Source organism: Camelus bactrianus, chromosome 7 (genome assembly GCF_048773025.1).
Source record: "Camelus bactrianus isolate YW-2024 breed Bactrian camel chromosome 7, ASM4877302v1, whole genome shotgun sequence".
Classification (NCBI taxonomy): domain Eukaryota; kingdom Metazoa; phylum Chordata; class Mammalia; order Artiodactyla; family Camelidae; genus Camelus; species Camelus bactrianus.
This window is the reverse complement of record NC_133545.1, coordinates 74753945-74776868: the sequence shown is the minus strand read 5'-3', so window position 1 is coordinate 74776868 and position 22924 is coordinate 74753945. Positions and strand designations below refer to the sequence as shown.

The 22924-nt window shown below is 37.0% G+C and overlaps 2 protein-coding genes across 5 annotated transcripts in view; one reads left to right on the top strand and one right to left on the bottom strand.

The window, feature by feature from the left end:
- Window positions 1-13731, top strand: part of DNAJC2 (DnaJ heat shock protein family (Hsp40) member C2) — a 27563-nt gene extending 13832 nt beyond the window's left edge. For 3 of the 4 annotated variants that reach the window (XM_045510488.2, XM_010946666.3, XM_010946667.3), the window contains exons 6-18: window positions 463-543; window positions 1556-1621; window positions 2123-2214; window positions 2292-2413; window positions 2836-2985; window positions 6005-6093; window positions 6169-6238; window positions 7675-7859; window positions 8596-8696; window positions 8821-8928; window positions 11497-11651; window positions 11909-11966; window positions 13474-13731. In XM_045510488.2, coding sequence (XP_045366444.1) covers window positions 463-543; window positions 1556-1621; window positions 2123-2214; window positions 2292-2413; window positions 2836-2985; window positions 6005-6093; window positions 6169-6238; window positions 7675-7859; window positions 8596-8696; window positions 8821-8928; window positions 11497-11651; window positions 11909-11966; window positions 13474-13502 — 1306 coding nt within the window. In that variant the 3' untranslated portion in view covers window positions 13503-13731. Of the gene's footprint in view, window positions 1-462; window positions 544-1555; window positions 1622-2122; window positions 2215-2291; window positions 2414-2835; window positions 2986-6004; window positions 6094-6168; window positions 6239-7674; window positions 7860-8595; window positions 8697-8820; window positions 8929-11496; window positions 11652-11908; window positions 12079-13473 lie in introns of those variants that run through there. The other variant, XM_010946665.3, reaches the window with a different exon arrangement.
- Window positions 12242-22924, bottom strand: PMPCB (peptidase, mitochondrial processing subunit beta). The gene is made up of 13 exons (XM_074367607.1): window positions 22771-22924; window positions 21574-21714; window positions 20733-20819; window positions 20230-20359; window positions 18365-18563; window positions 17917-17996; window positions 15633-15745; window positions 14693-14836; window positions 13723-13883; window positions 12830-12915; window positions 12659-12747; window positions 12426-12501; window positions 12242-12336 (listed from the first exon to the last, which is right to left on the bottom strand). The coding sequence occupies exons 1-13, from the start codon at window positions 22882-22884 to the stop codon at window positions 12272-12274; spliced, it is 1485 nt and encodes a 494-aa protein (XP_074223708.1). The 5' UTR covers window positions 22885-22924; the 3' UTR covers window positions 12242-12271.

Below are 22924 nucleotides of genomic sequence, written 5' to 3'. Positions count from 1 at the left end.
TTAGGGGAAAGGTGGTGGCGATGAAGGGGTGGAAATCTATTCCCTCTGTGAGTATTAATATTTTTTTAAAAGGCTAGGCCTACAGGTCACTTCTGTCCTGCCTGTTTAGGATCAGGAGTAAGTGAGCTTGAAAAGGGAGGCTAGAACCTATTTTTCCTGGCCAGCCTGGCAGCTGCTACAACCCTGTAATTTACAGAATCCATAACAACCTAGTGATTAGAACACTGTTGCATTGTTTTTTTCCTGCACCCCCATCTCCCCTTGCCCTCTTCTCTTACTGCTTCTACATTGCTCAGCACCACTGCTGATCTCTCAGCTCCATCTCTTTGTCATAGAGGATGTGGGGGAGGGAGATTGCAGGGTATCAGTAAAAACTATTGTTGTTTTTAGTAAATTAGCTTGTTGAACTTTTATACGAAATGTTTTTGAGTTTTTTTTTCTTTCTTTTTTTTTATATATCAGGTGGTCAAATAAAAAGAATGTTCCCAAGCTTGGTGATATGAATTCATCATTTGAAGATGTAGATGCATTTTATTCTTTCTGGTAAGTGAATACATTGTTTCTAGGATGTTTTCATTTTTCAAGAGGATAAGTATTCAGTAAGTACTTGTTTGACTGTTATAAATTAATTGAGGAATGGGAGAAATCTCAGAACCTTCACTGAACAAAAGCACTCTGTTCAGAAATCAAAAAGGTTTTCACGTAAAGCTGTATTATCTCCCATATAATATTTAGGCTTTTATAATTGCTTTTTCAGTCTGTTTTCTATTAATTTGATTTCTAGATATCAAGCACATTATAGTAGTAAAAGATAAAAATTGAGTCACTTGAAGTCAATAAAAAATAAGTTTTCATTGAGCTATCTTTTAAAGTACTTGAGTACATGAGGAGGAAGATAGTATTATCTCTATAACTACATCATTAATTTTTAAGAAACACAATATTCAGTGACCATTTTTATACTATATGTGCTATATTTTCCTATTGAGTATTTGGTAAATATGAAAACAAAATCACTATAAAATAAAAGTGACAGAATTCAGCTCTGTCAGTTGTAGTTGCTTTTACCTTCAGAGAGTACAAACCAGATAACGTAACCACTACTAGGTTACCTTAAGACTTGACAGACTAATGGAGGTGAAGGCAGGGGAAACTTGTAACAAGTCCCAGTCAAGAGAGAAGCCTAATATTATGAAGAGATAACAGGAAAGTGGGATTTTGATTTAGGGATGAGATGAGTATTTTAGACTTTCATACCAAATACAACATAATTTTTAAAAAGAAAAAAAAAGAATGTAGTGTTAGTTCAATAACAAAAGAGAGGGGAGGGATGTATTAAACTCATCCACTTGTCATTAGTATTTCTTAAAATTATATGCATTTAACTTAATTTTAAAAGGAAGATTTTTGAGGGGTGGATATAGCTTAGTGGTAGAGTGCGTGGTTACCATGCACGAGGTCCTGGGTTCAATCTGCAGTACCTCTGTTAAAAAATAAATAAAAGGAAGATGTTTTTTCATTTGTTTTGGCTTGATTCTGTTTCTGTTTATATTAGGTATAATTTTGATTCTTGGAGAGAATTTTCTTATTTAGATGAAGAAGAAAAAGAAAAAGCAGAATGGTATGTATATGAATAGTTAATAAAGGAAGATATTTATTTGGTTCTTTGGTATTTGTGATGATGTAAAAAATACTACATATATTCTTTTGCGTTTTCTCTTTGTGTATCTGTTTTAAATGAATTTTTTGACATTTTGAGATCCCATCTCACAAGTTAAGCTAGGTGGCAATGTATCAGTAGTTGGTTACAATATACCTAAGAAATTGCTACGGAATATAATTGTCAAAAAGACCTCAGTTCAGCAAATATTTTATCTTCTAGTTGCCTAACAAGTTTTATTTTTCATTTTCCCTGTGTGTGTAGGGAAATTCTTTTGACATGAATGTTACCAAAAATTAACCAAAATTAATACTAGATACTATTACCCTTTAACTAACGTTAATAATGACACAGCACTTTAACCTTTCAGACATAATTTGCATATAAATTTATAAAGTATTGTATTTTCCTTCCATACCATCTATAAATAATAGTTTGTTTCCAATATTTTCTATTTTGTAGTCGTGACGAAAGGAGGTGGATTGAAAAGCAAAACAGAGCAACTAGGGCACAAAGGAAAAAAGAAGAAATGAACAGAATAAGGACATTAGTTGGTAAGTATAATTGATGGTTTTTAACATTTATTAATTAAATGTCATAAATTCAAGAGATTACCTTTTTTTTCTGATAGATAATGCATATAGCTGTGATCCAAGGATAAAAAAGTTTAAAGAAGAAGAAAAAGCCAAGAAAGAAGCAGAAAAGAAAGCAAAAGCTGAGGCAAAACGAAAGGAGCAAGAAGCTAAAGAAAAAGTAAGATGACATTTGATGAAGTTGGACTTCAAATGTTCATAAAAATCTTCAATCTTCAAATGTGTTTTAAATACTGTAATCTGGCAGTAGAGAATTAGGTGCTGCTATGAATGAATCATGACTTTTGGTACAATTGATGGAAGGATCTTCCTTACCAGCAAATTCTTATTGAGCAAAAACACGATGTCATGTAAATTTCTTTAATACTGTTCTTATTTCTAATATGTCTATTTTACTTCTCTAATAAAATTTTTTAGAACTTTACCATCTGCTTTTTCCAGTTCAGCCTTCAGTCTTTGATAAGTTGATGTTTATCTTTATTTTAATGTGTTATTAAAAGATTGTATTTTTTGAATAAGATTATAGAGCTTTTAGGAATTCTAATTTTCTTACTAAAATGACTTTATCCCCTGTTATTAAAGCAAAGGCAAGCTGAATTAGAAGCTGCTCGGTTAGCAAAAGAGAAGGAAGAAGAGGAAGTTAGACAACAAGCCTTATTGGCAAAGAAGGAAAAAGACATCCAGAAAAAAGCCATTAAGAAGGAAAGGCAAAAACTTCGAAACTCATGCAAGGTACGTCAGACTGTGAACAGGCACTACATACAAGTAAATCAAGTTGCTGATTAGGGTGCAAAATATTTCTATATTATGGAAATATAGTTAAATTATGGTACACATTTTATCTCAACATAAATGTTTTTTAATTCACTTTTTAAAAATTTTACACGTGCTTATTCATTGTGCAACTTTTTTTTAAACCATCTTGCCATTTTCAAACCTAAAGAAGAGTTGCTTACTATTCTAAGACTTATTCCATATTTAGTCTCCTTGATTATGTCAGCAGCATCTTCTTATAGTTAGTTTATTCAAATTAGGGTCTGAATAAGATCAACACAAAGGCTTTGATTGTGTATCTCCTAACTGTGTCTTTTGCAGGCCCCCTTCCATCACCATCTCCCCCACTTCCCCCGCCACCTCTCTTTGTTGGAGAAATCAGATCATTTGTACTGAGAATGTGCCACAGTTTGATTTGGGCTTATTGCTTCCTTAATGATGTAAAATTAATTTTTATCTTAGAAAAAGTTCTTTTAGAAGTTAAACTTGGGTTTTTAAGGATCTAAAAACTTTCATTTTTAACTAAATAAAGGTGTATCATTTGGTTGAGTACTGGTTGTTTGCATTCAAATACAGTTTTCACTAAAAAATATTGTTTAAAAAACCCCAAGAGTTTTCAAATGTAGCTTTGTCCAAGAGATGGTTTTACATTTTAAACTGGTAAAGTTAGAGGCTAGTACTGCTCCATATCAAATAGCATTGAATGAATAAATTAATGGAATTCCAAGCTGCAGTAGAGATTGCCACAAAGTATTGTGTGCTATACCATTGTAGTCAAATTCAGCAAGTATGTAAATACTTACTGTTTATAGAAAGCTTCTCTGTCATGTGGCTGTCCAGAGGCTCTAGATACTCGTATGTATATTCTAATATATGCCATCCTAAATTTTCAGTAAATAGAATTGAAATTAACCTGCCCCATCAGCAGGCTTTGAAAAAGTTTTCATAAAAATACAAGCACAGAATATCTCTTCAGGCTTTTGGTAAGAGGAAAATCTAAATAGGAAAAAGATGAAATATTTCCCTCACGTTTCACCTAGAAAATTATTTTGAAAAGAATGCAGTATATCATAGTGGTTTGAGAGTATGGGCTCAGGGCTAGCTGCCCAGATTTGAAGTCATTCTCCACTTCCCGTGTCCTGGCTATGGTCCTCAGGAGGTTACTGCAACCCATTTGTGCGTCAATTTTCTCACCTATACAGTAGTGGAAATAATACCTAGTACTAGAGTTGTGAAGGTTAAATGAGATCGTTCACATGTAGTACTTGTTACATTTGGCATAATGAAAACTGAATCAAAAACTCAGAAAGGTCAGTTAGGGAGTCAAAAACCTGAATAATTTTTAGAGATGGTGTGTAAATGAGAGTAAAAGTGCTGGCCTTTGATAACTTTATTGTTCCTTTCCAGCATAAGTTCATTTATTCATTCATCAAATATTTAGATGAGCACTTGCTGTGAGCCAAGCAGTTATAATCGATCTGGGTATAATGACGACAGTGCTTGCCTTCAAGGAATACACTGGTTAATGATGGAGAATGACAAGTAAACAGGCAATGGAAAGACTTTAAGATGAGAACTAGGACGGGAAGGTACCAAAAATGTGTTCAAGGAAGGCTTTGTGGCTCTAGTAGGATTTAGGCAGGTGAAGCAGTATGTGTCCAGGATTAAAGATGAGAAAGATCAAGGATCGCTGAGAGAGTGCAGAGATCTGGAAAAGTGAGGTTTAATGAGCCAGAGGCAGCTGAAGAGGTAAGGAGGGCCAGTTCTTGAAGGACACTGTATGCCTTGCTAGTTTAAATCTGATCCTGAGTCAGTTTTGTTCAGGATGCTGAGAGAACACTAGAGACAAAGAAGGGTCTTTTGCCATAATCCAGATGAGAGCATAGGTCTTGAGCTAGTAGATATGGTGGGAATTGAAGAAAGTAGGTAGAATGAACCTGTATTACGGAGGTAGGATAGGCTGCTGCCTTTTGGGTATTGATTGTATGTTGGAGGTAGAAGAGGAGGAGTAAGGGTTAATACATCTCCTGGCTTCCTGCATGGATTACTTGCATGGTATTATTCAATGAAATAGAAAACAAAGAGGAAAAGACTTGGGAAAATTGATTTCACTTTAGGTCATATTGAGCACATTGAGACACTCGAATGAAGTAGGTGATTTTGGTGTGTAAGTCTGGAGTTAAGGAGTGGGATCATCACAGTCACCCACATCTCGTTGGCGCTAGGAACCATGTAAGTAGATGAGATCCCCCAGGAAGAGAGTAAGGAGGATGGAGATGGGACCCTCGCCACACCAGTACTTAAGGTACTGATGGGAGTGACCTGGACAGGTAGGAAGAAAATCAGTAATGCTTTTGGAAGCCTGGGAAAGTGTCAACAGTGAAAGAAGCATTGGAACCTTAGCGCCAGATTGCATGGATTATGGAAACAAAGAAAAGTGAAGACTGGGAGATCTAAGTGTCAGCAGCAGCTTAAGAAAGCATGAGAAATACTTTCCAGTTCTTGTCCATCCAGGTACATCACGATGTTCCATTCTAAGCCTAATCTTTAGTTGACAGTTTTTAACTAATACTTCCTATTCCTTAGCACACTATCTTTTTCTTTAATTTCACATTTAAAATCTCCAGTAAATTTTATAGTTTGACACATACTAGATAGAACAGGCAGCCTAACAAAGGGATTTTAACTTGTCTTTATACAGAATTTCTTGATTCTGTAGGGTTCTATAAGGAGTCATCCTTTTATAAAATCCAAAGGTCTTCTGCACCATCACCTTGTTTCTGTTTCGCTCTTCCACCCATTTGGTAATGTCTTGTTACTGCTGGCTGGCCAGGGAGAGCCCTGGGCGGTGCCCTGGGAATATGGTTGGTGGTGGTCAGAAGACCAGTACATTCACCTCAATTTATAATTGTGTTTATGGGTGTATTCTTGAGTGCCAGCAGATACAAGATGAAAGTGTTTGTGTTTATACTTCTAGACCTGGAATCACTTTTCTGATAATGAGGCAGAACGTGTTAAAATGATGGAAGAAGTGGAAAAACTTTGTGATCGGCTTGAACTAGCAAGGTATGACTATATAGCTGCTGATGAAGTCTCCTCTTGGGCTTAGGATAAAGTCTCATTCCTTTTTCTTCCTTTAAGCTTGCAGTGCTTGAATGAAACACTCACATCATCTACAAAAGAAGTAGGAAAGGCTGCTCTGGAAAAACAGGTAATTGAAGAACACGTCACTTCTGACGGCATTTAGCACTTAGCACTTCCAGCTGCGGGAGCTAGGCTTTCTCCTCAGTACTTCCCCGTCTAACAAGCAAGGCACTCCAAGGGCAAAGAACGTCTCATTTCTACTTGTGTTCATTTAAATTGGATTTATTTGTATATTGTTGTTACCATACATAGTTTGATTTGTGGTGTCTAGCACCTTAATCATAGTTTTTTCAAAGTGATCGTTGGAAAAAAATAACTGTTGGCTTTTCCTTGAGCAATTTTTGTAAGATAACATTTAGAACCAGAAGAGATTTTTATTCTGTCTAGTCTACACCTTTTATTTAACAGATGAGGAAACAGGCCCAGAAATTCAATTCAGTGCAACAAGTGTTAGTACCTACTATATAAATCACTGTGCCCAGGTGATCTGGAGAAATACCTAATGCTATTGCTGCCACAGAAGAGTTCAGGAATAGTTATCTAAAGAGAAAGTGCCTAAGGACCAAAGATGGAGGGCCCCCAGTCAATGCTATAGGTTAGACAGGAAGTGCCAACACCAGGTGGGAGCGGCAGGGGAAGGCTCAGTGAAGGGTTTGAGCCAGTTTTGAAGGAAGGACAGTGTTAAAATGAAGATCAGAAACAGCATGAACCATAAAATACAGGTAGGAGTAGAAAGTTACGGGGAGAAGCGGGAGATGAAGTTGGTTAGGAAGAGTAGAGCCCAATTAGCAGGTTTTTAATACCATGATGACTAGTTTCCATTATGGCAGACCTTTGAGTAGCACAGGGTTAACATTGTACTGTTATCTGGAATTTGCAGGCAGGGTGCATTGGATAGGTAAAAATGACTAGTATAAGAATCTCACTGGAAAGACTTGGACCATGAGTGATGATGGGAATCATTGAAATCTTTGGGACTTGGTGACTGGTTCTTAGGGATTGAAGTGGGGAAATGAGTCAGGTGACTCCAGGATAGCATCTGACCGAAGCAACAGCGTCAAGTAAAGGTTTTTTTCCCCCACTGAAAGTGACTGTAAAGGATAGAACTTAAAGATAAAACAGGCCACTTTGCTGTGCTTTTAACCTTTTTGTAGAGAATAAGTCACCTAAACTGCGAAAGAGTAGGTATGAGCTTTTAAACGGCCTTTTGTGGGTGAATAACCCACTGACTATAGACTTGACAAGTAGTGTCCAAGGCAGATACAAATCACATGATAGGAACACAGGGTAGGTCAGGCCAAGGATGGTTCTTGGTTCCTCAAGCAGAAGAGTAAGGAAAAGCCCAAGTGAAAAAGCTGATTTCTGGTTTTGGGGTTGGCCTGGGAGGAGTGTAGGTCCTTGTCCAGATGAGGTAGATGGTGGAGAACCAGAGCCCTATCCATAAAGGGAGTGTAGGGTAGCAAAATGCTTTACGTCCTTGACTTACCTGTGGTATTTGTGTAGATAGAAGAAATAAATGAGCAAATTAGAAAAGAGAAAGAGGAAGCTGAGGCTCGTATGCGACAAGCATCTAAGAATGCAGAGAAATCAACTGGTGGAGGTGGAAATGGCAGTAAACATTGGTCAGAAGATGATCTGCAATTACTCATTAAAGCTGTGAACCTCTTCCCTGCTGGAACAAATTCAAGGTACTGGTTTTAGTGAAACATTTCTTCAACACATACTGGAGCCTCGGGATAACGCAGACAAGCATCCAGGTAGCACTGGTTACAGCAGAAACTTGCAGAGATAGGTCTGACTCTAAATTCTGTGCCACGTTGGAAAGTGTGAAAAATGGAGTGCATTTTGCACTGCTAGTCTTATCAGCGTACACCAACATACGTTGTGTACCCATGCACACAGCAGGATGTCATCAGTGTCTCGGAAATTAAGGACCATGAGATCTAAACCTTGACTGTCATGCTGGCTTATTCCCTCATGGTTTATACTAGGGACTAGATTTTGTGTTCTGTAGTTTCTCTTTCAGTCTTAGTCCTCCTTCATTGTTTTCTACCTCAAACTGGAGCTTACTGCACAGTCTGAGAACTCAGAAGCCTTAGAGATCCAGTTTTCCTCATTGTACAGATGAGGAAACTAAGGCTCTGTTTTCAGAATGACTTACCTCCTTAAGTTTGTGTCCAAATAGCAGTATACACAAATGTGTGATTTTATTTGTTGATTTTTACACAGAAATATGTAAGGTTTTGTACAGACTTAAAAATAAGGTTATAAACAGTTGATTTAAACATATGAAAAACAAAAACCATAGTCCAGGCAGTAGTAGTAATTAGACCACCAACTTAGAACTAATTTTATAGATGTTATAGCTAACCTTTCTGTTGGTTTATTCCACCCCACCCCCCATTATTGTGTCATTTGCTCTAGATGGGAAGTTATTGCTAATTACATGAACATACATTCTTCTTCTGGAGTTAAGAGAACCGCCAAAGATGTTATTGGCAAAGCAAAGAGTCTTCAAAAACTTGGTAAGTTAGTTTTGTCAAGTCAGTTTCTTAGCTACCTTGAATATGTATTTTAAAAATAATCTTTGCAGTTTAATGAGACTAAATGAGATGATCTGTATTATATTAAAATGTTTTGATTTCTCAGACCCTCATCAAAAAGATGACATAAACAAAAAGGCTTTTGATAAATTTAAAAAAGAACATGGAGTGGTGTCTCAAGCAGACAATGCAACACCTTCAGAACGATTTGAAGGTAATGAAAGTTTGTTTTTCTATGACTAGAAAATGCTGGCCATGTATCTATACTATGTGAGGATATATAAGATCTAGGGTCTACATTCAGAACGATTGGGAAATAGTGTTTAGGAGACTGTAAGTGTAAAGCAGGCATCTTCAGGACAGTCAGATTTACTTCACCTCCACTGAGAATTGCAGTTCTTCTGTTTCAGATTTCATAAGACGGGGGCGGGGACTATTTGTTTTGGTCACCAGATTTTCCTAATCAGTATTAAAGGATATTGGGACAGTTGAAATTTGAATAAAGCCTATAAACTAGATAATAGGTTTTTTTTAACCAAAGTTAATTTCCTGACTTTGAAAAATACACTGTATATAAGAATATGCCCTTGTTTTTAAGGAAAAACATACTGATTTAAAAGCAAAGGAGCATCATGTTTACATGGTTTAGAACAAATTGTGTCTGTATATATACATAGAGAAGAATAAGCAAGTATGAGAAAATGTTCACATTTGGGGAATCTGGGTAGAATATACAGATTCTTTATATTCTTTTGAAATTATTTCAAAAATTAAAATATCAGTGAGCATTATGGATATGTGTGGAATTTTTGTTCATATATATATATATATATATATATATATATGTGTTTGGGATGTGACCTTTTTTTTCCTTGAGTTGCTGACAAAAGTTTCAAAAAGTTCTCTTTCACTTTATGCGTTTGTGAACCTCCAATTCTTTCTCCCTTAAACTCAGCTAGTCTTGGATGTGCTTTCCAGATGACAGGGCCAAATGTATGTTTGGGATTAACTACTGGTCTTGACTCTTCATGATAACCTGTTCCTGTCTTCTTAAGTCCCACTTTTCCTGTATTCTTAGTCTGGTGTATTATCCCAAATTTCCAATTTGAAAATATTAGAAGAGACTTAGAATGCTCTATAAAGAGAAAAAAGTTATTCTGCATTTGCAGATTGCAAAATCAGGGATGGGTGACTTTTGTCTAGGCTGGGCATTATTTTTGGCTCTTTTAAGAAAGAAAAGTAACAAAGTAGAGTTTCAGAACACCTGGAGAGCACTTCTCAAGGGTAGTTCTCCTGCTCCCTTATGCTCTCCACAAGACTCAGCCACGTTCAGGTATTACTGCAGTATGTACCCTCAGCCCTTTCTTGTGGGACTTGTTTCCACACTGGAGGCAGGCACCGACGGCTGTGCCGCAGCCAGCTGTCTCTCTGGGAGACGGTGACCCTGTTGGGGCAGGAATGATTGGCAGTGGTATGGTGCCAGGCCTGACACCTTTACCTTTCATGAATTTAATGAACAGGCCCTTCTCCCTTCAATTGTACCAGGAAACAGCAAGCTGGCACCATTTTTTGGAATAGCAATTTCTCATAGAAACTTACTTCACGTTTCATTCCTTTTGATATTGTGAAATAATTGGAGAACAGATATAATTACATGTCAGTTCCATCTTTTTTCCAAGAGAGAGAAAATGAATGAATTGTATGGTGTTAAATGGGGCTTCAGACCAATAAAAGGAAATTGCACTAAGGGCTTCCTGGAATTTAAAAGCTGACTTCAGAAAAAGCTTCTAATCTGTCTTCAAATACAAGTTCTCTGCCTTGTTTTGAGGTGTGTTATTTTTTAACTTGTTTACTGTATGTGTTAGTGTGTTTTTAATTGGGAAGTAACTTAGATTTCCAGGCTTCACTCTGCCCTCTCACAGGATACAACTTCAGGTGGTGGTCTGACTACTGGCAGGAAAGGTGCCACTGAGCCGTTACTGCGTGGTCTGAAATATTTAACTAAGCTGTCAGTAGTCCACTCACTGAGAGTAACCAAATCAGCTTTTTAATTTCTTTTAACGTGTACTACTTACATCCTTAGGAAGGAATATGTGTTTCTGATAATGTTTGTTTCTGATATGTGTATATGGTGTTCTGTCAAACATAAAAGGTTTGGTTTAGTAGAGGTGCATAGCTTAGGTTCTGCAAGGTTTTACTGGATGTGATGACAATGCCACATTGGAACATGGAATCTGATCTCATCTTCCCTATAGAGTATTTTAAAACCTTAGACACTTGGCTTTTTTGTTAGACTTATTTCTTCCAGTGTAAAACAAGAATGCTTTGCAGGGTCTCATCCAGCTAAAAGTTTTGTAACTGGGAAGTAGCTCTTTTCCCTATCCTATATGGAACTAGATTTATCAGAAATTTTAAATGACTCGTGATTGTGTTTTTGAATCCAACAGTCCAACTGTATAATTTAAAACTGATTTTTTAAAATCTGGTGAGTATAACCTTAGGTTGTGAGAGACCAGTAATATAAGGCATGTATTTCCTTTTGTGCTTAAAAGTCTGAGATATTTTTCTGGGATGTGAGCTATCTAAAGTTTTTTCCCTCATTAATACTTAGAGGTATGTATGTTTGTCTAATCTCAAAGTCTGTTCAAAATTACGTATCACAGATTCAAATGGGCACTTACCAAGATACCTGTGCACCAAAAGACTCATCTGGGAAGGTGTTCCAAGACAGTTTTCTATCAACTATGATAAAATTTTTCAAGTAAAATTTTTTCTTAAACAGGTCCATGCACAGATTTCACCCCTTGGACAACAGAAGAACAGAAGCTTTTGGAACAAGCTTTGAAAACATACCCAGTAAATACACCTGAAAGATGGGAAAAAATAGCAGAAGCAGTGCCTGGCAGGACAAAGAAGGACTGCATGAAACGATATAAGGTGATAGTTTAGTTCATACATTCCATTATCTTTAAGTTACGTTTTTGTGCTTATCTCAATACCACAGTAGTCGTGGACCAGTATTAGAAAGAAATGACCAACCTTAGAAATTTTCTAGCTTGAGCAGTTAGTAAAAATCATGCTTTTCAGTACAGATGTATCCAATTTGAATGTTTTGTATATTTCTACCAAACATTAGAAATGTCTACAAATTCTGACAACTTCTTAGTTTAAATAGCATCTTTCTCCCTTCATAGGAGCTTGTGGAGATGGTAAAAGCCAAGAAAGCTGCTCAAGAGCAAGTGCTGAATGCAGGTAGAGCCAAGAAATGACTCACGACAGTCTTTGTTGTGTGTGCATTTTTATAATAAAACTGAAAATACTGTACAAATGTTCATTCTTAAAATTATAGTGATAATTTGAATAAGTGTGTTGTTCCAATATAATTTTTTAGAGCACAAAGATCTACCATTCAACATGGTGGTCTTATCCTTTCAAAGTTTGACACAGTATTTCATATTTACTAGTATATATGTTCATTTTTTTTTTTTTGTAGGACTCGCAGGTCTCTGGTAAGTCTTATAAGTATATATGTTCAAAATATTTTTATTAGAAGCATTTTAATCACGAAGCCAGCACATGTTACTGCGAATCTGGTTAAAATCTGGTAGCTGCTCAATGGGACCTAAGGATTAAAAGAAAAGACAGTTAAAACTGAAGAGAAGAAAAGTACTTAGCTAACTTTCTGCACAGGGGAAATGGAGCCAGGCTTACCAACAGCAGCAACAGCTGGACTCTTATCATAAATATATTTGGTACACACTTCTCGAATTGTCTCAGCATTTATAGCCTGAGAGAGAGAAGACAGAAGCATTCAGAGCTTTTTGTGGTAGTACAGATAATCTATACCTGAAATGTTTTAGTGCTATAAAGCAAGATACATATTTTCAGCTTTTGTAACATGGATCATTTCACTCAAGACCCAGTAGTGTCTAAGGACTACTTACATCAATTCTTGCTTCAAGCTCAGGGATGGGAATTCTTCTATTATAGCATAACATCTGCCTACCAATATCTTCGCAGATGGGGGTGGAACCTGTTTTAAAATGAAGGGAAAACTAAGTACTGGAACATAGAGTAACCAAATGAAAATAGGACTTACGTCCTTATCCTTTTACCATCAAGCTGCAGCAACATGTTTGTTTTCAGAAGATTTTTGGCTCGTGCAACTTCACTTTCAGTGACACTGGTACACAGTCGCATCCTAAAAATCATTTGGAAAAATCAAATGTCAAGTAGTTTGAAAATGTTATGTGTTTTAGGAGCTAATGGCCTAAAGAAAAAAAGGATGCTGTATTCTACGTACTATACCACAATGTACAAGTGATTATGATTTTAATTTAGTAAAAAGTTGAAATTACTAATGATCTCAACAGTTAAGCAAAAGCTAAAATATTACTGATTATTTCCTTGGGATTGCTAATTTCTTGAAAACAAATGGTTAGCAGAGACAGAATATAAAGATACTTTGAGAAATGCTGTATTTTGAGAATTCACAAACCCCATCTGTTAGGATCTGACTTGCTAGGATATAGTTCAGTGGGTCGGTCACTGGTTTCTGAAAAGAATCCAGTTGAGTCTAACTTAAACCTAATAATTAAATGGATAATAACACCCTGAGTAGATTTAGGGAGATGTAAGCCATTTAAGAATGGTGTAGGAAAGGGATCAGAGCTAAATAAAAGCTTTCCAAGAAGCCATGGGCTTTTCTGCCTCTGTACCTTACTAGTTTTGACTAAAACACCACATTTTTTTCTTTTAGCAATGGCAACTTCAGATTCATTTTCGTAACATGGCCTTTCCAAGCCAGGTAACTTTTAAAGTTATTTTCTAAAATTCAAGTTGGTGTTTAAACATCTGTGATCTTTAAAAACATGGCAACAACTGCTACTGGTTTAGTCTTTTGATAAAATGCTAACTAACACCACCATAAAAAATAACCACCATCAACAGTGTAAAGAGAACTAGTCTAAAAGGTGAATTCTAAGCAAGATTTAAGCTATTTTCTTACCATTCTTTCTGAACAACAAACAGCATGTCTGCTACAGTGGCTGGTTCACAAACCATATAGATTCCCCATAATCCTGTATCTGTGTAGGAAGTGTTGAAAGACTGGAAGCTATGGCAGAGGTTGCCATGACAGGTGAGCTGGGCCAGCTTGCTGGATAAATTCTGTAGGGAAAGAAAATTGTCCAAGAGAACTGTAGACATACAGGTCCACGTTACCAGAAAGAAAAAAAATATGTGAAAATAGTGACTGCTCTAAGCTGAGTATCTCAGTTTTATCCAGCAATATCTCAATAATAAAGCTAAAATTCAGTGAAACCAAGAATTATAGTTATTTCAGCAGCCCAATGCATCATTTCCAGAGAAATTCATAATGTTAAAATAGTGAATCCTTGAATTAATATAGTAGCTGTACCCACTTCTAAAATAATACATTAGTATTATCAACCTAATTTGTAGGGCTTTTGGCTGTTTGCTTAAAGACTTGAAATTATAATGCATGTGAAGCCTAAGATACTTATAAGAAATGTATTTTTTCAAAATCTTTGAGTACAAGTATATATATACATATTCTAAAGTAATTTCAGATGTACAGGATAGCTAACAAAATTAGTACAAAAGTCCCTTTTTTCAAATTCCTTAACGACTGTTATTTTACCACTTTTTTTGCTTTATCATTTCACATATTTTTCAACTGTTTGACAGTATGATGTGGATATGCTTTTTATCCCTATTTTTAGCATGCACTTCTGAAAAAAACAAGGAAATTAATCTCAGTACAATTAGGATATTAACTTTGATATAGTACTATTAATGAATTTATCTACTCTTACTCAAATTTTGCCAATATGATCAAAAAAATTTTTTTCCTTGCCCAAGATGCAATCCAGGATCAGTTTATATTTTAAATCAAAATTCATAGTAGAGTCCTATCTTCTCATTTGTTATGGACAATTACTTTTAAAATCACTTACCATTCCTCCTCCAAAAGAGCGATCCCAGTTGCCAATCAGTGTGTTTGCAACCATGAGACAGATTGTATCTGGATGGGCCCAACCAACAGCTTCAACAGCTATTGCAAGGTGTGCCAAAGGCATCTTGTCATCTCTCACTCGAATCTAGGTAAGATAAAGAATACAGAGCTCTAGGTAAGATCACCACTGTATGACATACTTAACAAGAAACAAATTCACCAGTCCCATTAATTGCAAAGTTAAAATGCTCACTATGATTCTCTTTTTGTTTTTTAAACATGATGCCTCATTACATTGTATTGTCTAATGTAGAAGAATTTCACCAAAAAAATCTCCAATTGAAGTAGTACAGACACAGCAATCAGATAATTACCTGGTCAAAAAGGACTGCATTATTTCACTGGCAGAAATACTCTTTTGTCAGTCTGAATTTTTCTACTTAAACTTAAGCTAGTCTTGACATAACAGGTTTATTTCTGAACTGCCAGTGCTACAGTCCTATGCAACTGCCAGCATCAAACTTCCTTCCACATACTACTCTATAAGCACCATCCCTAATGAGGCTTAAAGATACAGCTGACAAGTAGCAGATTTTCTACAAGTTCTGGCTTTAATCACTACCCCCTACTGAACTTAGCTGGGGTGTTTTTAAAAGATTACTTTTATACCTTACAACAGAAAGCTGGGCATAGTGTCAATGAAAAAAGCACAAAAAGACCAAATTGTAATACTGGCCTTAAAAGCCTTACTTAGAAAAGAAAAACAGGTGGTTAAATATATGGAACAGGAAGGAGTACAAAGCAGTTGAGTCTGTCCTCAGTTTAAGCCTTTGGTTTCTAATATTTTGCTTCTGTTAGACGTGCACATTTTGTACACTCATTCATACATAAAACACGAGAAACCCAAAGGGTTAAATACTAGCTAAGGAGGTTTGTCCTACCTCACTTCCTGTGAACTTGCAGGGAGGCAGAGCTGGTATTTCTCCTTGGTGTGTGGACAAAGAGTCACCAAAATGAAACTTTGCTAACTCAAGCAGTTCATCATGGGAAACTCCTAAATTGAAGGAAAATACTTCATATATCTCGTAGAAGCACAATGTAGAGCACACAGCAAACTGCAAGTACTTTGGTTTACGAGCTCAGCTGGTATAATGCGATACCAGTTACACACGGCCTGCCTGCCCTCAGAGCCACTGAAGAGGAAGCTCACACAGCATACTTTTTCCCTGGTGTTTCAAGGATGAGGGTTGCACAGCTTTCTCATTATATCAGTTTGTGTCAGCACACCGATGGATTCACAGAGAAGAATAAGATAGCTTGAAAATACCATTTTTTCATACAAAATCATTATAGTAAAAGTCCTAGAATGCAAACTGGCAAAAAGTCACTTTTCAATTAATTTCTTTTAAAGTAGAAAAGAATATGGGCTCTATACAGCAAAGAGAATGAAGCGTATCTTGTATCAGAATTCAGAACAAAATAACTTCATATAAATTTCTGAATAAATCTATAGCTACCCAAACACTATTTGCCACCCAAAACTTAAGAATTAGATTCTATATCCCTTACTATCCAAAGAGGGACCCAAACAGATTCAGTCAGTGAAAGATTCTTACACAACTTAAAAGATGAATTTTGGCATGTACAAGTGCCTTAAATATCACCACAAGATTTTTTTTTGAATGAGATGTTCCATTGGAATATAAAAGCACAACTTACACCCATATTTTCCAAACGAATCTGTGGACTAAAATAAGACAGTAAATGATTGTATGTTGTTTCCATAATCACTATGTAAGGGAGCCACCTTGGATATCAATCCAGAGGGTGACAAAAACAATAGGAAGACCCTGGTGGTACAAGAGGACAAGCAGAGTGAAAAACTATGAACAAACACACAGTTCTCAGCACCTGAAAACCACTTCCACTGTCTTGCTACCTTCACCAATCGCCCTCCTGCTTAGATGTTCCAGATACTCAGCCCTTGCTCCAACATGACCTCTACTTCTGCCCAAAAGGCAGTGGAGCCCCAATTTTTTTTTAAATGAAGCTAGATCTGGCCTATTTTACTGATTTAAGATGCCACAGTTTATAAGACACATCATCACTTATGTACCAATAAGACAAAATACTAATTAATCTAAGGCTATCAATTAATTGTAAGATGTCCCAACTCTGGTGATGTCCAGATGAACCCATGAGCTATGATAAAACTCGCTGTGTCCATATGCCACCAACAACGGCAGAGACATCCCAGACAGCTTCGTAGTTGAGGCATCATCTAACAGTCTTCCTATTTCCAAGGCAGTTTCAAATGTTGAAGCCCAGTCAGGACCAGCCATTTTAGAAATAATGTTACTAAGTCAAGAGAATTTCAGAGCACGCTGTCTGCCATACAAAGGTAACATGACTGAGCTGAGAGCCACAATAACATGTTTGACATGCTTAACCCTCATTTTCACCTTCTCCATTATTCTCAAGTAATGAGCTCAAAGTCTACCCAGGGCAACTAGAATTTCAATTTATTGTCATTTCTAAAGAGAAAAGAATTAAATTTACACAAAAGAACATTCCATGTATCTTCCCTTTATACCCTAAAAAAAGAGGAAAAAACAAAACTAGAAACCAATAAAATGTACTGTTTGCCTAAATTCAGACTGTCAGGAAATCTAGCAGAATCTAACATGAATTTTCTTTCATTCACTGGCTTCAAACATGTCCCCAGAGAAGCCTTGTCCTGATGCTACTTTCAAGCTCAAATTCCCATTAAACATTCTCATGACCTCCTACATACTTCCCCTTCCCAGTAATTAGTGAATCTGCTAAATGAATGGACAAATCAAGGAATGAATGAACAACCTGCCCATTCCATGCCTGACCAAGGATGAAGCTGGTTCTCAAGAAATAGGTTAAAATCTCAAGAGATTCCCAAACTGTAGAACACTATCTTCCAAATGTCATTATCTCCCACTTCACTCATTTGCCCTTTTCTTGCAAGTAAACTCCATTACGTATGTACACTTACGTACTGGATCCATAAGTTTTCCTATTAAAACTTTTTACACAGAGGAAAAGTCTGGTTCCAGTGCTCTGCATTCCCCTTCTACAGCACATTAAACAATTTGCTCTGTAAATAAAAATTCTTAAGACATCTCCCAACAGGATCAAACTGATAAGCACATCACTCTGTCTTTAAAAGAGTCATGGAAATTTAAATCGACTAACCTCCTGCAGCAGCAAGTACTATTCTTGGCCCCTTATAATGTGTGGTTATATAATCCACTAAGTCCTTGCGATTTATAGATCTGTAAGTGAGAGTAAGAAGAGCAATATTAAAAGGAAATTTAAAAGCACAGATCTTCACATAATATACCTGATATTAAATTAGACCTTAAAGATATCCTAAGTTAAATGCTGTCAGAAATAGGATATATGTTAAAAGTATCAAAGAATTTCAACATTTTTATATGAAGAAAAAGATTTAATACCACCACTTGTTTATTGCAGAAATAGCTGAGCCAAACACCTGCAAGTCAGGTGGGGCTAAAACGTAGTTAAGTACAATTTCATTCAGATTACCAAGGGTAAAAAATTATTTTTGAAACATTTTTTGAATGTGAAATTTTCACAGTTCAAAATTTTTCTCATAAAGAAATCTGAGAATTATACCTACTTGATATTTTCAGTTGGTCCCAAAATTGTCCGTCCCAGTGCAGTATTTTGATAAGCTGTGGCATGAAGATAATCAAAAACAACTTCTTGTAAATTGGTTTCAACTTCCTGCATCTCTCTAAGGATCACTCCACGTTCACGTTCAATCTCTGCTTCTCCCAATGTGCTGTTCTGTATTATATCAGCAAGAATTTCTACAGCTAATTGAAAATAAAACATAAGAAGAAACACTAAGAATCTTAATTTTTGCTATTAACATTTATTAAACTAGCATCAGAAACCATGATAGTGACCATCACTCAATACTGACTGAATGATTAAACTGGGAAGAAATATTTGATATACATAAAAGGACAAAATTAAAATAAAAATATAAACTCCTGTGGTATAAAACAGCTTGGGGAAAATTCCTAAATTTGCCAGAAGTCCCCACAACACCTGTAATTACTCTGCCTACAACCACTTCCAAAATGCCATGGAAATCTACATACGCACGACTATATTGTTATCTATGAAAATTACAAAATAGAAAGTTATCTAGTCAGAACACATAGGTATGTATTTGCAGCAACATGAATGGATCTAGAGATTATCAAACTAAGTGAAGTGAGCCAAGAGAAAGACAAATGCCATACATCACACGTGGAATCTGAAAAAAAAAAGTCACAAATGAACTTATTTACAAAACAGAAACAGACTCACATAGAAAATAAACTTCTGGTTAACAGCGGGAAAGGGAGAAGGGATAAATTGGGAGTTTGGGATTTGAAGATACTAACTACTATATTTAAAATAGATAAGTTCCTACTATATAGCACAGGGAACTATATTCAGTATCTTGTAGTAACCCATAATGAAAAAATACACACACACACACACACGTGTGTGTGTGTGTATAACTGAATCACTATACTGTACAGAGACTAACACAACATTGTAAATCAACTATATATAAAAAAAAAAAATCTAGGTATGTACAGTGAGTCCACATCACCCAAGTATTTACTACACACAGCAATAAGGTTACTACATAAAGTAGCCAAGAATCCTAATCTAAAATACGCCCCTAATGAACCACTTAGAGGATTAGTGTCCTCTCAAATATCTTTCCCCACTTAACTTAATCCCAGTGTCTATTCCCATCCATCTGATCAGTGTTAGCTAGATTCTTACCATTAGCAAAGTCACTGATAAATGATGGTCCAGTAGCGCTGGAGCAGTTGACATGTGAAGAAAAAGACAGGTACCCCAAAACAAGGTACCTGTGATTATCAAAGGATTAAAAGTGACCCTTGGGAAAATGGGTTTTGTTTTTTTTTTAGCTTAAATAAATTAAATTTTGAAAAAATAAAATTGATAGGAAAGAAGGTAAGAAAGAAGTGCACTCCAGGATGAGGAACCAGAATGTGCAAGTGCTATAAAGAAGCAAGTAAGTTCTGTTTAAAAAACAAAACAAAAAACCCAGCAGTTAGTAGATATAAAATCTGTTCTGGCTTGTAGAAAAAGAAAAAAAAAATCCAGATAACAGGATAGAGAAAAAACCAAACCAGAACACAGTAGGCAGTAAAATTAAAATAATAAAAAGTTAAAAATGATTCACTACACAGGTATGACGCTGGAGGAAGTAATATCTGAATCAAGTGTCAGGGCCTGGTTTGCACAAGTCTTTCAGCCTGTAAGTATTTGGTATCATTTGTCAAATATGGAGAAAAATAATAAAAATAGGTGCCCCCTCACCCAGAGTTTAGTTCATTTTTTCACATTTCTGGGGGTTACTCTTTCTCAACAGACATAATGGAAACAGTACTAAATTATTTCTGAACTCCTGTGAAAATTACAAATCTGCCGTATATATAATAACAATACCTCTTGGCAAATCTTTAGAGAATGCTTTGGCATAATATACAGTCTGCTCTCTGGAGGTATAGGCATTGAGATGAGCACCCATGTTTTCAATCTCAAGTTCCAGATCTAATTGGGATCTCTTTTTGGTGCCCTGCAATAAAGGAGGAACAAAAATTATATCTTCCTTTAATCCTCATCTATTCTAAACACCTCAGACAATGAATATGAGGACATAAGCTTATGTTCATAAAGGACCAAATCTGATTTCTAAAGTATATCAGGCTTCAGAAACAGTGGTATACTTTCAGATGACCCTCACATCCCAAAAGAAAATCCTTGTTTCAACTCTACAGAGCAATTATTAGTAATTATTTCAGATAATTATCCTGAAAAAAAAGATTAAAAAATAATAATAATTTAAAAATGCCATACTATTGAAGTAGTTCTCCTTGCTTTAGAACGAGATTTGGTACTTACTTTTTAAAATGCATTTTCTTTAAGTAGTAGTAAGTCTTGTAACTTGCCTTGAAAGCCATATGCTCCAGAAAGTGAGCTGTTCCATTATTCTTCTCATTTTCATATCGACTTCCAGCATCAATCCAGAGCCCAACCTGAATGCATCAATGAACAATCAAGTAAAACACCATTTTATTTCTTTTTGGGGGAATCGGGTAGAGGTAGGGGTCACTCTCCTTCCCTTTTCTGACAAATGCTTTCCAGTCTTAACATTCAAGTATTCTTGACTTGAGTAAATTGACAGCATCTTCCTATGAACTAATTTAGAAATTAGTTCACCCAGGCTACTGCTGAGTGTTACAGACACCTACTTGCCAGCTTCACTGAGGACCCAGATTCCTAGTCCAACATGTTACTACAGTCAATTAGCAAGGAAAGTAAAGAACATCAGAGACTGTCAGAAAATCTAGGTTCAAATACTGGCTGTGTCACGCATTAGCTGTGCCACCTTGGGCAAAACCATTTAACATCTCTGAATTTGTTTTTCAGTTGTAAAATGGGTGTGATCCCTGCTAAAAAGAACTATTTTAAACATCAAATAAGACAATATATGTTAAAAAAAAAATACCTGGCACAGAACAGTCCAGCCAAGATACCTCTCTCATTACTAGCAACACTAATAACAATACACTATACAGGAGGCTACAAGAACTGGATGTAGACGCTTAAGGCACACATGCACCAGGTATGGAAATATCAAGGAAGAGATTCACAAGTGAGAGTCGCCCGTCAAGGCAAAATAACTGCCACTATTTTCAGTCACCTGCCAACTAACTGAAAAGCTTAAATGAAAACCGACAATTTGCTGTCTCCTAATGAGGGGTCAAACTGGTTGCCTAAGTTACTTACTGTGCACGTTGAGAGCCCAGAGTCTTCAGAGGCCACTCTGAGTCCGTTCTCCAAACGGGTTACTCGTGTTTCAGGAACATTCAGAACAACTTGTGTAGCAGCCTGTGTACTTCTCAATCTGTTCCCTCCAAGATATAATGACTGATTGGAGGTGAAGGGAAGAAGCAGAACACATCACTACCCTGACATGAAATGTTGATTAGAAAACCAAATCTATCGAGATTCTTTCTATAAAGTACCTTTCCTCCTTAACTTTCATTATTCCACTGGATCCACCCCTTTGCCTGGTTAGGAACATTCCCCAACCACTCTACTAAAGCCGACAACATGCCTAAAAACATGCCATTTCCTTAAGGAAAATGAACAGTTATTATTATCCAGGGAGAAGCTGCTTTCAATACTTCTCCTAGAAATGTTTAATATTCACTACAAAGGGAACAAGCAGAGTTGGGGAAAGCCAAGCGAAAGGAAAATATAAAAATACCTATACATAACGTAGAAATGATTAAGGTTTCCAGTATTCAAGAAAAGCAAAAAGTTTTGAAAAAGGCAGAAAAAGGCAGGAAGAAGGACAGATACTCAAGATATACTCTGGCTGACTGATTTGTTGACTCTGGACTATTCGCCCATCCGTAGTTTTTCTTCTTCTTTATACGTATGTTAAAAGTCCCACAAACTCGAGAAAGCTAGAGTCCTCAGGGTAAAACCACATAAGACAACCTTTTCCTTTAGCTACCTCGGGGTTCGCAGGAAGTAGAGCTGAGGATGAATTCATGACGCTCAGTTTTAGGCAAAAACAAAACTCGGGCTGGATGGGCAGTAACCGTCTCATTTCTTAATTTCCCCCAATTTGCCACCACTGAGATTTTAGTAATCAACACGCACTCTTTATAATGAGTCCTGAGTAACTGGGCAAGGGGGCCGCTAACCAGGGTCATTCCACCACGTCACTGGCAGATCACGCGCTGCGGGTGACCAAAGCCAGCCCAGCCCCGGCGAGAGATAAGTGTCCCCGACCGCCGGATACCCCGCGGCTCGCGGATGAGAAGCCCAGACCCGCCGCTCGGGGTGTAAGGCGCCGACGTCCGTGGCCGGGCCGGGCGCCGTTGACTCAGGGTCGCCGCGCGGAGTCAGACAGAAAAGGCCTAGCCTGGCCTGGTCCCGCGCGGCAACCCAGACAAGTAGGGGGAAACTCACGCGCCCAGCACTGCCTCCGACCAGAAGCCTCTCGGTGAAACCCCAAAGCCGCCGCCGCGCCGCGGGCAACAGCAGCGATCGAGCGGCCGCAACCGCGGCCGCCGCCGCCGCCATCTCCTCTCCGGCAGGTTTGAAGGATGTGCTTCCGGGGTCG

Coding starts and splice junctions, on each gene's coding strand:
- PMPCB (XM_074367607.1), bottom strand. CDS start 22,884: ATGGCGGCGGCGGCGGCCGCGGTTGCGGCCGCTCGATCGCTGCTGTTG. Junction 17,997..18,364: donor GGACCAACTGAAAATATCAA/GTAGGTATAATT, acceptor TCTCACTTACAG/ATCTATAAATCGCAAGGACT. Junction 12,337..12,425: donor TCCAGCTGTTGCTGCTGTTG/GTAAGCCTGGCT, acceptor TTTAATCCTTAG/GTCCCATTGAGCAGCTACCA.